This window comes from Zalophus californianus, chromosome 8, assembly GCF_009762305.2.
Source record: "Zalophus californianus isolate mZalCal1 chromosome 8, mZalCal1.pri.v2, whole genome shotgun sequence".
Taxonomy (NCBI): Eukaryota; Metazoa; Chordata; class Mammalia; order Carnivora; family Otariidae; genus Zalophus; species Zalophus californianus.
Window position 1 is genome coordinate 139,892,590 of NC_045602.1, and position 15,429 is coordinate 139,908,018.

Genomic DNA, 15,429 nt, shown 5'->3' on the forward strand with positions numbered 1-15,429 from the left:
CCAAAACCCAGGCAGCCCAGCCCAGAACTTTCTGGAAGTGTTGCAGCACGAAAGCCTCTAGTTGGTGGCCAGGCCTGCCAGAGGGCCAAGGGGACCGCGAGCCTTGAGCCCCACCGAGGTCAGCAAGTCTGGGCACCCACCCAGGACAGGGTGCTGCGTCTCAGGCCCCTGCTTACTGCTCTTGCTGCTCAGCTGACCCCCAGGGATGGTCCAGCAGGGTAGAAAATTCCAGAAGGCAGGGGGCAGCATGGCTGGAAACATTCACAGCATCTCTGACCTGACAGCAGCTGGGCCCTCACCCAGGCCACTACAGGGCGGGAGATAGGACGGCCGTGTCCACCCCAACCTCCAGCACCTCAGCCGGCTGGGCCTGTGCAGCGGCTGGGGTGGGGGGATGAGGCGTGGTGGACGGACAGCGCCAAGGACAGCAGGGCCCCAAGCCGAGCGCCAGCAGCACGGTCTGCGTCTGCACAGGACCCACGTGCACGGAGCTGACGCCCAGGAACTGGGCCCGAGCACCGGACCAGAGGGCTCGCCAGCCTGGCCAGTGGCTCTCTTCCCCGGATGCCGGGTACTCCTGAGGGCAGAGGGAAGCCCCCCGGCAGGAGCCCCAGCAGACTCAGGCCAGAGCCCGGGGTGAGCGAGCATGAGTTTCTACTGTTGGAGCCACCGGTGTGTGGTCCTTCATTCTGGCAGCAAAGGACACTGACAGAGCCCCAGGCCTTGACCCTGGACAGTACACGTCGCTGCCCCGGGCGCGCACTCCCCGAGACAGGGCCCCAGGCCCCAGGGACGGCGTGCAAGACGAAAGAGGCCACACATCGTGCAGGTTGAATCACTGTGTTTTACTAAGTGCACAGGTCCACTGGGCTTCCAAACAGGTCCCCGTGGCAGTAGAAATTTCCGGAACTTTTCACATGCGTCCCTGCTGCCAGATTCCACCCCTGAAGTCGCTGGGCAAACCCGGGCTGGGCCCTGTTCTTGGGGACAAGTGTGAACCGGACAGTGAGTTGAACAAGTTATCATCTCGGCTGGTCCGTACAAAACTAGAGTTCATTCCCTGGGCGTCTATCCCTAGAAAACGGACAATGCGCGAGTCGAGGGTCAAGTGTGCGGTGGTAACACATTCACGAAAACAGAAAGGCCCGGCGGCTATGGTGCAGGACGCATACACGTGGTTGGAAGTGTACGTCAGTACGGAAGGCATCATGAAGAATTCTTTGGAGCATGAACAAAGTGCAGACGACCAAGGCAACAGCGCAGACGGGGTCCGCGGGGCGGCGAACGGCAAGGGTGGGCGCAGGACGGGGTGAGAAGGGTCCCGGCGGACGCACCGCCTGGAGCCGCGCCTAGAGCCCCGGCGGGCGCAAGGCCAGTTCCAGGTCCGCTGCCTGCTCTGCATCCGTCCATGGCGCTGGTCCCGCGGACCAGGAGGAGGCAGGGTCCGGTGCAGGGCCGGGAGACGCCGGGGGCCTGGGGCGACCTCGGTGAATTTCCGTCAACGTGCATTAAGGCAAGACATTATGAAACCCGGCCAGAGTTGGGCGTGTGGTGTGGGGGGCCCGGGGTTGAGGCCACCCCCCTCAGGGCCCCCTCCCCCTGCACCCGACCTGGGTGATCCCCAGGGTCTCCCTGGCGTCCTCTGCCAGCCAGGGACACGCACACATCTGTCCAAAAGCCCACCCAGCTCCTCCAACACCCCGGATACCTCTGAGCAGTTGACGGAGGGTCTCACCTGCCAGGGAGCGTGTCTTCCTCGCTCTCTCTACCCTGTTTGCTAAAGCCGCTCTCCCTCCAACATCTCCTCCTGGGATCTGCTGTCAGCCCCGACCCCCCACAAGATGGCATATCCAGAGAACCGTGGCCCCCACTCGCGCACGCTCCAGGGGCTACCCAGTGTCCTGGCCTGGGCAGCTGGCTTTCCCGGGTCTCTTGGATAGAAGAGAGGAGCAAGCCCCCAGTCCCAACCACACCGCCTCCTTCAGGAAGCTCTCCCTGGTTGTCCCTCCTACTTAGTGCTTGGCAGGGGCCCAGCGGAGCCTGGGACGGCACACAGCCTCCCCTGGGTGCTAGAAGTAGGCAGCCCATTACTTCTGGGCCCCACCCGGCCCTCCTGCCCCTCACCCAGGATCGGTCCATCCAAGCAGGTGGCCTGAAGATCCACTCCGGGGTCACGGAAGGCAGCTGAGGACCACTCAGGACGGCATCGGTCAGGGAAGGGCACGTCTGATTCTGAGCCAGTGAGCACTGGGGGGCACCAGGGGCACGGAGCCCCACTGGCTGCTCGGGACTCAGCCACCCTGCTGGGTTGCCCCCAAACCCTCCATGGGCTGTCAGACCGTCCCTCTGCACACCATGTTTATTTCAAGGGCTCGTGACATCAGAGGGTGGGACGCTGTGTTGTCACTCTGGTCTTGCAGCGTGACATCAGGGACGAGCACCCTCCGCTCTGTACATTATTTACAATTCAGGGAATATGAAATAGATACAAACATCAGCATTTCTACAGAGGCCTCCCAGGGGCCGTCCACACCTCTGGGCTTCAAGAAGCATCTAGAAACGTCTCAGGGCCGATTCCATCCACAAACAGCATAGGCGGGGGGGCACCTGCTGTACGGAGTACCCCCCAAATGTGGGGGCCGGCGGAAGAGAGGATGCCGCCCCCTTCTCTCCTGTGTTAATGTGTTGAATCCGTGACCACCAGGGGACTCCAGCCTAGTACGAGGGGAAAAGGTCGGTTAAACTAAACCACCATGTTAAAGACACCGACCCTGCCTGGCTGACACATGCGCTCTGGGCTGGGGAACTAGGGCTGGCCGCGAGGCGCGTCCCGACGCCTCCTGCTAGGCTTCTACAGAGCAGCCCCTGCAGCGTGGGGTCCCAGAGCCTCCAAACAGGGGCTTGAGGCCAGTGCTCACAGAGGAGGGGAACACCTGGCCTCCCATAGGGAGGGGCAGGGTGGGCAGGCCAGGGGGAGCTTCTGCCACGTGGCCAGGGCCCCTCCGTCCTCCAGGGAACCTAGTGCGGCCACGGCTCATGAGTTTACGTGGACAAGGGGGAGATGTGGGGCCACAACATGCCAGGGAGGGAGGGGGCAACACCCACATGGCCAAGAAGGGCAGAGGGAGCTGGCCAGGGCCCCAGGGTCACAACTAGACACCCGGACCTCCCCGGTCCAAGCCATGTCATGGCATCCAGCTGACCAGAGGCTCTGGACAGCTGCTGGGCCAGCAGAACCCCAGCCAAGGGCCACCTGTCACTCAAAGTTGCTCATTCCTTGGGACTTAAAGTGGGCAGACCCAGACAGAGATCAGACGAAGGGCCACCGACATCAGGAACGCAGTGTGTGTGCACACATGACGGCAAGTGTGTGTGCGCGCGCACGTGTGTGCACATGTGTGAGCTGAATGTGAGCACAGGAGTGTGGGCTTGTGGGGGGGCAGACCCCAGCCCAACCCTGGTCTTAGGAAATCTTTGCTGCACCTGCCAAGGGGTGACAACTGCCCTGACCCACACTCGCATCACACACACGCCCCACACACGTTCCGTGGAAGCGTCCTCCTGCTGTTCTTCTCCGAAAGCGGGGCCCCAGGGCAGGGACGCACACTGCTCAGGCCTGGGTCCGCGCATCCCAAGAAGGTGTCTCTACAACTCCATCCCCCCAAACTGTGGCCCTAGACCAGCCTCCCTTCCAAGGGGTCAGAGACTCCACGCAGGAGACCTCACACCCTCTCATGGATGCAGGACCTGCCGGCGGGCTAGCCTGTCCCCCCAGCTGCAGCCTGGGAGACCCCTCCTGCCCATCCGAGGCCAGCTCCTCAGCCTCCAGGGGCGCACGGCACAGGGAGTGTGTGGGACAGCAGTCTTTCTGTGGGGACAAAGGGCCCCTCTTCCCAGGGCCTGAAGCCCCCGACAGGGGAGGGGTCCCTGTTGCTGGCACCACGGCTCTAACTCTTCCAGGGCCTCGAGCAAGGCTGGCCAGAGCTGGGGACAGATGTGGCCATGCTACCCCGTGACTCATGCCCTGCCCGGGGGCCTGCAGCCAGAGTCCCCCATGGTGGGAGGGTGAAGGGGGCTGAGCCCAGAGGGAGGCAGGGATAGGAGGACCACAACACACAGGCCACACCAGGGACCCACGTTATCTGCACGGGCAGGGACTTTTCTCATCACTGTGAGGCCCAAGGCCAGAGAAACACTGCCCTTAGGAACGAGGTTCATCAGTGTGAGGAAAAGCCAGTGTGCCCTCCCTTCCAGGCCACGGGGCCACTTACTTCCACACCTGCCCTTCCTGGAGGCTAGGAAGGGGGACATCCTCGTGCTGGGGCCCTGACATGAGCAGCGGTTCCCAACTCTGAGCCTGCGGCCTCCCACTCTGGGCAAGCACAGGCCGGCCCAGCCTCTGGCTGCCCATCATGCAAGGAGCTGCCCACGGCAGGACCCGGGGTGTCCTGGCAAGGGGAGGGGGCAGGCATCACTCCCCAAGGCCCTCTAAGCACCAGGACCCCAAGCCCGGAGCCCAGGACCCTCAGATACAGCCCTCCACGCCCTTCCCAGAGGACAGGCCCGACTCTCCCACTGACCACTTCTGGTCCAAGTCACAACAGGGCTGTCCCAGGAGCTAGTTTTCTGGGGAAGTCATTCCGTAGCGGGCCTCACTGCACCCAGCTCTAGTGCACCAGAGGTCACTGCCTCAGAGAGGGCATCAGGCACCCAGACTTACGGTTCCCAATGCCAGATGCCCCCACACACCGACTGCTGAGGGCCCAGAAGACAGATCCCAAAGCTGCTGTCCCTGGGGTTGAGGTGCCTATACCACAGGAGAGATGGGGGCCCTGCTCCCTGAGGCCCAGGGTGGAGATGGGCATCCTTGACTCCTAAGAAGTCACAGCCAAGGGACTGGTCAGTGGAGAGCAGGGCGGCGGACGGTCAGCCCTAGTGGGGACACAGAGGTTTCCTTCCTACAGGATAGAGCTGTGTCAGCTCCGCAGAGGGAGGGAACCTCACCAACCCTTGAGGGGCTTTGAAGGCTTTTCCCAGGAGTTAGAGCATCATCATCTAGCCCTGGGTCCTGCCGAGGCACCAATGAGGGACCAGTAGGCAGGGCCCCCAGTGAAAGACAACATGCGAACCTGGTCACCACAACCCACCTGGCTCTGGGACCCGGAAACGGGATCCCAGCCCAGGGGATGCCCCCAGCCACCCAGCACGCTCCCTGCACACGGGTCTCCATTTCAGTGCTGGCCGTGGCCTGGTGGCTGGTGCCAAGCCTGAGCAGAACAGCTCGAACACGGGGGTGCCCATCCCCAGATCTCCTGTGGCTGGGGGAGCCTCCAAGGACCCTCCTCCAGAAGACTGTGAAGCAGCCCCTCCCCCCAGGAGCCAATGCTGGTAGGTCCTGAGGCCCCACCGTCTTCTCTCCAGGCCAGCGTCCTGGACTTGGGACTGGCTCGGAACCCGGGGTTGGGGGAAGATGGCGCTGACCAGCAGCTCTCTGGAAGGTCGCCCGTCATGCCTGCCTGCCCTGCGTGGACTAGCAGGGGCAGGGACGGAGGGACACGCCCTGGGCAAGCCACGCCCCAGGGGCCAGCGCACCTCCTGCCGCCGTAGCCACAGGCCCAGACTCCCTCCCCACCAGGCCTCAAGGCCACCCATCCTGTGCTCCTAGGTGCCACCCTCACCGGGCCCTGCTCCTTGACCCCACGCCTCCCCCCTACCGGCAGGGGTCTGTCCTCAGCCGTCACCCCCGCTCACACCCGGGCCAACGGTCTCAGTGGGCACAGCCGGCCTGGCTGCCCCTTGTTAAAAGAGATCTCTTGTCAGCCTGCAGCGCGTGAGACCAAGGAGCCCCCCGCCCGCCCGTCGCCTCGCACAAGCCCCCCCACCTGTGTCGCTCTAAGGACAGGGTCCCGGAGAGTCCCATCTGCAAACCTGGAAGGCCAAGAGTCAGGGAGAGGCCGGCGGGCAGCCTCATTTCCGGGGCCCGGCCCAGCCCACGTCGCCAAAAGGGCCCTCCCCAGTGGCAGAGCGCGGCGGGGGCCCGCACGGGGTGCAGAGGTCAGAGTCCGTGTCTGACTCGCCCTCCGCGATGTAGGGTCTGACTGTGGCGCAGGGTGCCACGGCCGCGTAGCAGCTGTTGAGCGCGTCCAGGTTCTCCTTGGACTGGGAGATGCTGAAGCCGCTGAAGGAACGCTCCAGCTCCTCATGGTCCACAGACGGGATGGAGATGGACGTGTCACTGTCCCGCAGGGCGCCCTCGTGCCTCGGGAACTCCGTGCTGGCCCTATTGCCCCCGCTGTAGGCCGACAGCGACCGCTCGTGGGCGGGCGGGGGCGGGATCCTCACCAGCGAGCCGTGGTCCCCCACGGGGGAGGTGCCGTGGCCCTGGCGTGCGTGGCATTGCTGTTGCCATGAGGTGGAGGGTGGGCACTGGGCTGGGGGCCCGGCCGGAGGCGCCGAGAAGTTCTTCTGGCCCCCAGAACTGGCAGAGCGGATGAGCTTGATGATGCAGCCGTTCCTGTCTCCGTGCTCCCGGCTGTCCTCGGGGCTGTGGTATGGCGGCGCTGGTTCTGGCTCCTTGGCCCCAAAGTAGGCCTCCGTCTCCGTCGGGGGGATGCCCATGCGCTGCATATAGATGCTCACCAGGAAATCCAGCTTCTTCTCCATGGACAAGACCTGCAAGGGGAGCTGCTGGACCAGGCCTGGCGCTCTCCAGAGGCGGGGACCCCGGGCTGCTCGTCGGGGGGGGCCCGGGCTGCTCCCGGTAGGTGGGGGGACCCTGGGCTGTTCCCCAGAGGAGCAAGGACTCCAGGTTGCTCCCCACAGAGGTATGGAAGCAGTGGGAAGCAAACGCAGCAGGAGCTCAGCCTCTGACCCCACCCATCAGAGTGTGTGGCCCCTTCGGGTAAACCCCACGGCTCCTTTCCTTGCCTCCCAGAAGCAGACCCCGAGTGCAGGGACTTGTGCATGGCCCCTGAGGACCGGCTCCCAGGAGAGGGCTGTGGCCCACCCTGGAGCTCCAGGACCCGCCTGCAGGGTCCGTCTCGGCCCCTCCTACCTGCTTCTCCACCTTCCCCAGCCGGCCCATCATGCTGGGGTCCTCGGGCAGCTCTGCCTCAGCCGGGCCCTTGGTGCGGTCCTTGTCGGTGATCGCTGGGCCCCGCCCCACGATCTGGTCCACTCTGCCGGGAAGAGACCCCACCCCCCAGAATGAGCTCGGGTGGGCGCGGCGGGGCCCGTGGCCCTCTCCTCCTGGGCCAGGCCACGGCCCCCCAGATCCAGGCTCCAGGCTGAGCCCAGAGCCGACTGGGGGGGCAGCAGGGTGCCAGGACAGGTGGACGTGGGGCACCTGGTCTCGCCCTGCTCTCTGAACCTGAGGGGCTCCCGTTCCGTTCCAGCAGGCTGGCACATTAGCAAGGAGTAAAGTGGAGGGATGGGGACCACGCGCCCCTCAGCTCCCCTCCCCCGTGCCCTGCCCCCACCTCTGAGCTTTACTCCTACACAATGTGCCACGTGGTCCTCAGCCCAACGGGGGTCTGGGGAGGGCAGAGTGCCACGTGTGTGGCAGGAACAGAAGCAGATGACCAGAGCCACACCTCCATGCACACCGGACGGGGGAGGGGCACGGACCAACACAGGAAACCGCCAACGCACCACGGAGGGGGCAGACAGAGCCACTGCCAACCAGGGGGAGTCTGTGTGTGCTTGCTGCACGTGTGCACGTGAGCTGTGTGTGCCTGCTGTGCGTGGGCACGTGTGAGCTGTGTGTGCCTGCTGCGCGTGTGCACGTGAGCTGTGTGCCTGCTGCACGTGAGCACGTGAGCTGTGTGTGCCTGCTGCGCGTGTGCACGTGTGAGCCGTGTGTGCCTGCTGCGCGTGTGCATGTGTGAGCCGTGTGTGCCTGCTGCGCGTGGGCACGTGAGCTGTGTGTGCCTGCTGCGCGTGTGCACGTGAGCTGTGTGCCTGCTGCATGTGAGCACGTGAGCTGTGTGTGCCTGCTGCGCGTGTGCACGTGAGCTGTGTGCCTGCTGCACGTGAGCACGTGAGCTGTGTGTGCCTGCTGCGCGTGTGCACGTGTGAGCCGTGTGTGCCTGCTGCGCGTGTGCACGTGTGAGCCGTGTGTGCCTGCTGTGCGTGGGCACGTGAGCTGTGTGTGCCTGCTGCGCGTGTGCACGTGAGCTGTGTGCCTGCTGCATGTGAGCACGTGAGCTGTGTGTGCCTGCTGCGCGTGTGCGTGTGAGCTGTGTGCCTGCTGCATGTGAGCACGTGAGCTGTGTGTGCCTGCTGCGCGTGTGCGTGTGAGCTGTGTGCCTGCTGTGCGTGTGCGCGTGAGCTGTGTGTGCCTGCTGTGTGTGTGAGCTATGTGTTTGCTGTGCGTGTGCGTGTAAGCACGTGTGCACACGTGTGCTGTGTGAACGCAGGTGCGGGGTGCGGAACGCTGCTGAGCTCGTCTCAAAGAGGCCGTGGATAAGAGGCAAAGGAGGTTTCTATGTGGGAGGGGGACCGCAGCTCGGTCCTGCACAGCAGGAAGGGCCACCGCGGCGGTGTGGCCTCCTAACGCGCCGCTCCAGAGACCCGCACGTTTCGTGGGAGCTCAGAAACAAAGACCCTGGCTGTCCACAAGCCGCTGGGTCAGCCACTCTCCCCCCCCCAGCTGAGGCCAGGTAGCCCCCGCCTGTCTCTGGCCAGGAGCCTCAAGCACAAGGCCCTCCTCAAGTTTCAGAGTGCAGGAGGGCACGGCTCCCACATCCTGGCAGGCGCCCTGTGAGCCGGCCGGGGCCAGGTCTCGGCGTCCTTCCTCACCCACAGGCCGCCCTGTTTGCCTCTGGTGGGGAGTGGGGCTCCGGGGTGGCTTTTTCTTTCTGTTGCATGAAGCAGAAGAGGGGTTGGGACTTGCGTCAGCCATGGTGCAGCCTCATGCTCTATGGAGCTGCATGCTTGCCTCATGCACCAAGGACAAGGAGCGATAGGGGACAGCGGGGGACCCTCGGGCTCCAAGCAGACGCCAGTGGAGAATGGAGAGGGGGAAGGGTTCTCTGGTGTTTCCAAGTGTCCACACAGTCCAGGCACAGGTGCTCAGCGCCTTCACCCCTGCCACATGACGGGCCACCTGCCTGGCTGGTCCCCCTGGGAGCCTGGAGCTGCTGCGGGCGGGGGCTTGGGAAAGGGCCCTCCAAGGGGCCTGGGCCATCCCTCCCCTAGGCCTCAGGCGGAGGAGTCAGGTTTAACCCCCCATGTGCCCACACTGTCCTTCCGGCCCCTTCTGTGTGACTGTGTGTCCTCTGGCTACGGTGGTCCAGATGCCTGGGGGCCCTGAGGGCTGCAGGACCGTCCCGGCTCATGACTCTGAGGACCCAACTGCCGCCCCTGCAGCAGCGCCCAGAAGGGTGGGCTTGAATCTCAAGGCTGGAGAACACGAACCAGCAAACGCTGAGGCTGCCCTGGGTCAGGCCTTCTCCCCCAGGGACTCCTTTCTCATGGAAGAGCCACTGGGTTGAGATGTCCAGTGTGTTGACCCTCAGCCTCATGTGCAGAAATCCCGGCACACGGGGAGGATGGGTCAAACACACCAGTCCCTCCACCAGCCAGCTTGGACCCAGTTGCCAGCATCCCTGCTGGCTTCTGGGATGCTCTTGGGCCCCTCTGCCCTCGCCCTCCTCCCTGCCCCAGGGGCTCTGCTCTCCCCCAGCTGACCAGACCTGGCCAAGGGGCACAGGTCACAAAAGTCATCTGAATCTCCCCAGGAAGGCAGAAAGGCCCTGAAGCTTGAATTCATCACTACAGAAGCTACTTCTGCTAACTCACCACCTAACTGTCGGTCAACCGGGACCGGCTTCGGTGGTGCTAATTCTGATGGCCGGAAATAAAGCTCCAAAATTCTCGGGCATTCCCTGGGAGCCTCGCCCGTTGCCGGGCGCCTGGCAGGGACATTCCTATTTATTCTTCACGACAGTTCAAAGGCAAGAGAAGCAACAGGACCTGCTCAGATCCATGGAGCCGCCCAGGTCAGCCCCACTGAGGTGAGGGCGTCAGGGGAGAGCCCTGGAGGGGCTGGGGCGGGAAGGACCCTGCCAGCCATGGAGCCCTGCGGCTCTGAACACATCTGATCCTCAAGGTGGCACCCCTCTGCTTCTGCCCAAGAAGCACCCCCCGGGCAGACGTCACTCGGGATGTCTACGGAAAGGAGCCCCCCATGGCAAGCTTCCCCAGACCCTGCCAAGAGGAGCAGCTCAAGGCCACCCTGACACCGCCCACCCGGGGCCCACGGGGCGCAGCCTTCCCCCCATTGCTGCTCTGTGGGGAGATGCAGGGCAGGTGTTGCCGTCATGTGGCCTGGGGCGAAGGGGGCTGGCCATTCCACAGAGACAAGGCGGGAGAGGGTTGGCATCCTGACCTAGGTGAATACTGGGGTGACTCTCTCGGAGGGGCCGTGGGTCCTTTGGTGGGGTACTTCTTGTGCCGGGGAGTTGAAGGGGGTGGGGGGCCCACAATCATATCTATCCTGGCGAGTGAACAAGAAAAGAGACACCAGCAAATGCATCGTGAAGAGCACGGAAGGGGAGTTGGCTGAGGGATGCTGCACATGGAGTGCAGTGGCCGCCATGCCCGCCTGGCTGGGGCGGCGCCCGATCTGTCCCGTGTGCAGGCGAGCGCGGGACCGGGGAGCTGCCGCCTCACGGCTGGGCCCAGGCCTGCCCGGGCGAGCAGGTGTGTGCACGGGAGCCGCCACAAAGGACAACCGTGCGGCTCTGCTGGCGAGGGGCAGAGCACCCCGGCTCCTTGGGGTGGCCCATTTGGGTTGCTTTTCCAGACAGAAAGGGAGGGAGAAGGAAAGTTTAGGACAGAAGAGCCTGGTGAACAAAATCAGCCTCCGTGAGAGAGATGTGGGAGCAGGCCCAGCAGCCAAGACACTGCACCTGCTCTCTCACACGCACATCTGTGAGTGAGCACACACACACACGTGCACACACACGGGCTTGCACCCTTGCACACAATTGCTTGTGTGTGCACATATTCGTTCACATACTCACACAGATCTGTTCAGACGCACAGCGTAGGTCTAGCCGATGCTCTGGGGAGGACAGTGAGCAATTGGCTTCCTAGCCTTAGCCTGTGTGGAGGAAGGGGTCACCGCCCCCGGCTCCCCCCCCCACAGGAGCAGCTTTGGGCCCAGAGGGACCCTTCCTGGGTGTTCCACTGCAGGACTGGGGAAGCACCCCAAGGCAGGCGCACACTGACTTCCCCAGAATGAGGACTACACTACTCAGGCACTGGGCTGACCCCTATAGGATTGTCCCCTGACCGTCCAGACCTTCTCCCAGCCAGGGCCCAGGCTTCTGGGGCAGACAGCCTGCAGCAGCCCAGTTTGAGGGACCCTGGGCAGGGGAGGGAGCGTTGGCGGGCAGAACCATGGGACCCACTTCAGGAGAGACCCATAACAACAGCCCCGTGGCCCCCTCACAGGCCCCACAAACACACATGCATGCACATACTGTTTTGGATGTGGCAGAGTGTACGCACCTCTGAGCACGTGTGTATTTGCGGTACGTGTGTGTTACGGAGGTAGAGAATGCTTGTATGTGGCATGAAGCTGAGTGTAGCTGTGTGTGTACGTGTGTCCGTGTGTCCACGCATGTGCATGTGTGTGTCCACGCATGTGCATCCGTGTGCGTTCCATGCGTCTGTGTGTCCGTGCATGTACTGTGCGCGTGTGTGCCCATGCATGTGCCAGCATGTGCATGCACACGGGAGTGGACACGTCCTGTGTGCACACGTGTACACGCCTGTACATGGTGTGCAGCTAAGTCCTGGAGTGAACAAGCCTGTCCTCACACACACACGGCTGCACACAAGCAAAGCAGTGTGCGCCCAGCCATCATCGGGCCTCAGACGTGTGTCCCAGTCCCACTTCCTGCTGGGGGAGTGGGGAGCCCCCCGTGAGGCAGGGACGCGGACAAGCCTCTGTGTCCCCATGTAGTGTCACTGCTTCCTGATGGGGGTCACGAACCTGCAACCTCATCTCCTGAGAACTATCCCATCCCCAACACACACGCACACAAGTGTGCCGGCTCACACATACATGCACACATGGCACAGCACACACAGAGGCACATGCACACACCACACACATGCATAACGTGTATGCACATGCGTGTAACCAGATACCCGAACACGTGTGTGCACTCGCACAATACACGTGTGCACACGTGTGCATCCACAGGACACATGTGTGCACGTGCATGCCTGTGAATGCGCACACACACACACACTTGCCCACTGTAGCAGGGGCAGGGGGCAAGAAGGGAGAGACAACAGAAATATTCCAACAAACAGGCCACATGAGGACACAGCAGGACGCCCACGTAGGGCCGGTGTGGGGCCAGAGAGGAACAGCCCGGAGGCGGCAGCAGGTAGGGCCGACCACCGTGTCCCCACAGCCCTGTCCACCGTCCCCCTTCTCGGGGGGGCAGCGTGTGGCTCCCCACGCTGAACCCCACCCCTGTGCTGCCCCTGAGGGACACCACCACACTGGGGCCACACTGGCTTTGGCCCAGAAGGACCCCGCCTCCATGCCCTGGGGCTGGGCAGGCTGCGGGGGAGGCTCTTGCCTGGACTGCAGGTTTTTGATGCGGGACAGCATGTCCAAGTGACCAGCCGAGTACTGCTCAATCACATCCATCACGTCGTATGGCCGCAGGCTCTCTTTGAACTTGCGCTTGGACACCAGGAACCGCATCACACTGGGGGAGCACAACTGTGAGCCCTGGGCTAGCCCCTGCCCTGGGCACCCCCAGCATCTCCCAGAACATCCACCAGAGGACACGTTACAGTGATCTGGCCAAGCCACCCACCTGCCACATACACAGGCCACTCCTGGGCCTGGGGTGCAGACAGACCCTCGGCCACCCGGGACCCCTGTGGGGGCAGCTCCTGGCCACCCCCTCAGAGCCTCGGTGCTCCACACCCGGGATGGGCAGGGGATATAGCCATGACAGGAGGGGCCACGGGAGCCATCACCAGCCCCCAAAGGACCCATACCCCAGGGACAGCAGACAGCACCCCTCCTGGACTTTGTGGGAGGCCCCTTGCCCTGGACACTGAGTGCCTCACCACACAGCCCGGATGCTGACTTTGAGGCCCGGGGTCAGATCTTCGGTCACAAACTCGCAGTTGCAACTTTTGTTGTCTTCTGCGATGTCCTCACCAGGGAGACTTGCTTCTAGGTGGAAGGAGACACGGCTCGTGAGGGGCTGAGCCATGTCCGGGGACCGAGTGGGCCACAGCACATGCTTGTTGGGGACAGCGTCAGGGAAGCCTTCCAGTGCTCTGGAAACCTGCCCTCTGTCCCGCTGAGGCCGCAGGGAGAGGCCCCCGTGATGGCTGAAAAGTGGATGAAGGGCAGACCCAGTGTGCTACGGCCACAGGAAAAACAGAACATCAGCCCGCCATAAACAGGCGTGAAGCCTGATTGGTGGCCCAGTGTGAAAGCATCTGGAAACAGGCGCACACGGTGTGTGATTCCACGTGTGTGAAATATCCAGCACAGACTGGTAGTGGCCGGGGGCTGGGAGGGATTGCTAACAGGCACGGGTCTCCTTTGGGGCATGGAATGCTCTGGAACGAGAGAGGTGGTCTCTGCTCAACACTGAATGTGCTCAGTGCACTGAGTTGTTCGCTAGAAAGTGGCTGGTTTTATGTTACATGACTTCACCTCAAAAAGAAGAAAGGGGAAAGGGGGAGCTGCTGCTCAAGGGGGCTACAGGGCTCCCGGTGGTGCCCGAGGGGCAGCTGGACCGCGGGAGGGCAGTGGCCTGACCCACCTTCTGAGTTCTGTCGGGACGCGGCACCCTTAATCCGGAAGGCCTGCCGTGCCCGGCTGCGGTCCCCGAAGCTCCAGCTCTTGGGCACCTTGCTCGGACTGTCCTCCAGACTCTGGTCGGCACTGGGTGACCGCCGGACGGTCTGGGCCTGCGGGGACCCCTTCCCCTTGGCAGCCACGCCTCGGGGGCTGGAGAAGACACGGTCTTTCAAACTGACCTTCTGACTGCTCCCACGAGGACCGACAGGAGGGCGGACACACACAGAAAGACAGCAAGAGAAATCACTCTGGAAAGAACGCTCACGCCCCACCGTCCACTCACAGCTGACGCCTACACATGGGGGTGGGGGCAGGGAGACAAGGAGCGCGGGTGGGTGGGCGCTCCGAGGGCCACTCAGGGGCTCGGCCCGGCTGGGGAGGTGGTCAGTGGACACTTCAATCACTTTCGGTGCTACGGAAAGGGGTCAGAGTCCCCCAACACGGTCGTGTCAGGTCTCCCTCTCCAAGGTGACGTGAGGGCCCCAAACGCCCTGCAGGTCCCCCTGCCCACCCCACCACACCCCACACCTGCCCCCGCGGCAGCCCCCTCCCCCTGCCACCTGCTCCAGGGGCTGGAGGGGTGAGGTCTGCAGCTGACCACTGGCCTCTGCCAAGCCCCAGAAGCCCCCTGGAGGAAGGGTTTGGGTCGGGAGCAGGAGCGTGGGCGTCACGGAGGGGGTGAGGGCCTCCTGTGGGCTCCACAGCGTTGTCCGGCCCCCTGCACCCAGGGCCAGCACAGCCTCCACACCCACACACAGGATGTGACCGGGTGTGGGACTGAAGGCCCACGCTGCCAGAGGGATGGAGTGGACACGCCTCCCCTGCCGACCGCCTCGCTGGAATAGGCCTTGCTGGCCCGAGACCACCGGGAGGGGGCAGCTCTGCTGGCCACAGCCCTGCAGGGGTCCTTGGGCCCCCGCCCCCGGCCCCACGTCTCTTGGAAACTATGAAGATGGGTCTGGTACCCTCTGGGCAGCAACCAGGAGGCACAAGTGGGTTGTGATGGTCCAGGCGCAGGTCTGGCCCAGGGACCCGGCAGCCACTCGCTTCCTCCCCCTGGACAGTGTCCACTGTCTAAGAGCAAGGCTCTTGCGACCTGCACACCTGCTTACACCCAGCCACAGGCAGGAGCCACAGAACTTCCTGGAACAGCCTCTGAGCCAGGACTTGTGCTGCCCCGGGGCATGCAGCAAGCCTGCCTGGAGGCCCAGCGGGGTCTCTGCTGTCACTGGGAGGCCGCCCTCACCTGCTGACCCCTCAAACGTCGCCAGACCCCAGTGTGGCTCCCCTGGGTCCCCGCCTCCATTGACCCCAACCAAGACCCACAGCCGAGACAGACCCCTCAGACGGCGCAGACATGACTGGCCACGGAGAAGTGGCCAGTGGCCTGGTCTATCCTGCCCGGACACTGTAGTCCCAGCCAGTGCCCCGTCCCTTCCCCCAGGCAGCAGAGATCGTCCCTCTGCTAGATCGAAGGTCTCGTGGGACAGGGAAAAAGGGAAGAAAGGAGCCCCCAAGAGCCAGAAGTCGGCCTCAAGTGCAGATCCCACTCGGGAGTGGGGCAGGCATCTGCT

The 15,429-nt window shown here is 63.7% G+C and overlaps 1 protein-coding gene across 19 annotated transcripts in view; it reads right to left on the bottom strand.

Annotated features, from left to right (window-relative positions):
* Positions 1–826: 826 nt before the first annotated feature.
* The window catches only part of KCNQ2 (potassium voltage-gated channel subfamily Q member 2), a 54,145-nt gene continuing 39,542 nt past the window's right edge, over positions 827–15,429 (bottom strand). For 4 of the 19 annotated variants that reach the window (XM_027622377.2, XM_027622374.2, XM_027622375.2 and 1 more), the window contains 6 exons: positions 13,818–14,041; positions 13,108–13,216; positions 12,606–12,737; positions 10,391–10,498; positions 7,055–7,178; positions 827–6,672 (listed from right to left, as the gene is read on the bottom strand). In XM_027622377.2, coding sequence (XP_027478178.1) covers positions 5,968–6,672; positions 7,055–7,178; positions 10,391–10,498; positions 12,606–12,737; positions 13,108–13,216; positions 13,818–14,041 — 1,402 coding nt within the window. In that variant the 3' untranslated portion in view covers positions 827–5,967. The remainder of the gene's footprint in view (positions 6,673–7,054; positions 7,179–10,390; positions 10,499–12,605; positions 12,738–13,107; positions 13,217–13,817; positions 14,042–15,429) is intronic. The other 15 variants (XM_027622376.2, XM_027622373.2, XM_027622369.2 and 12 more) reach the window with 9 other exon arrangements.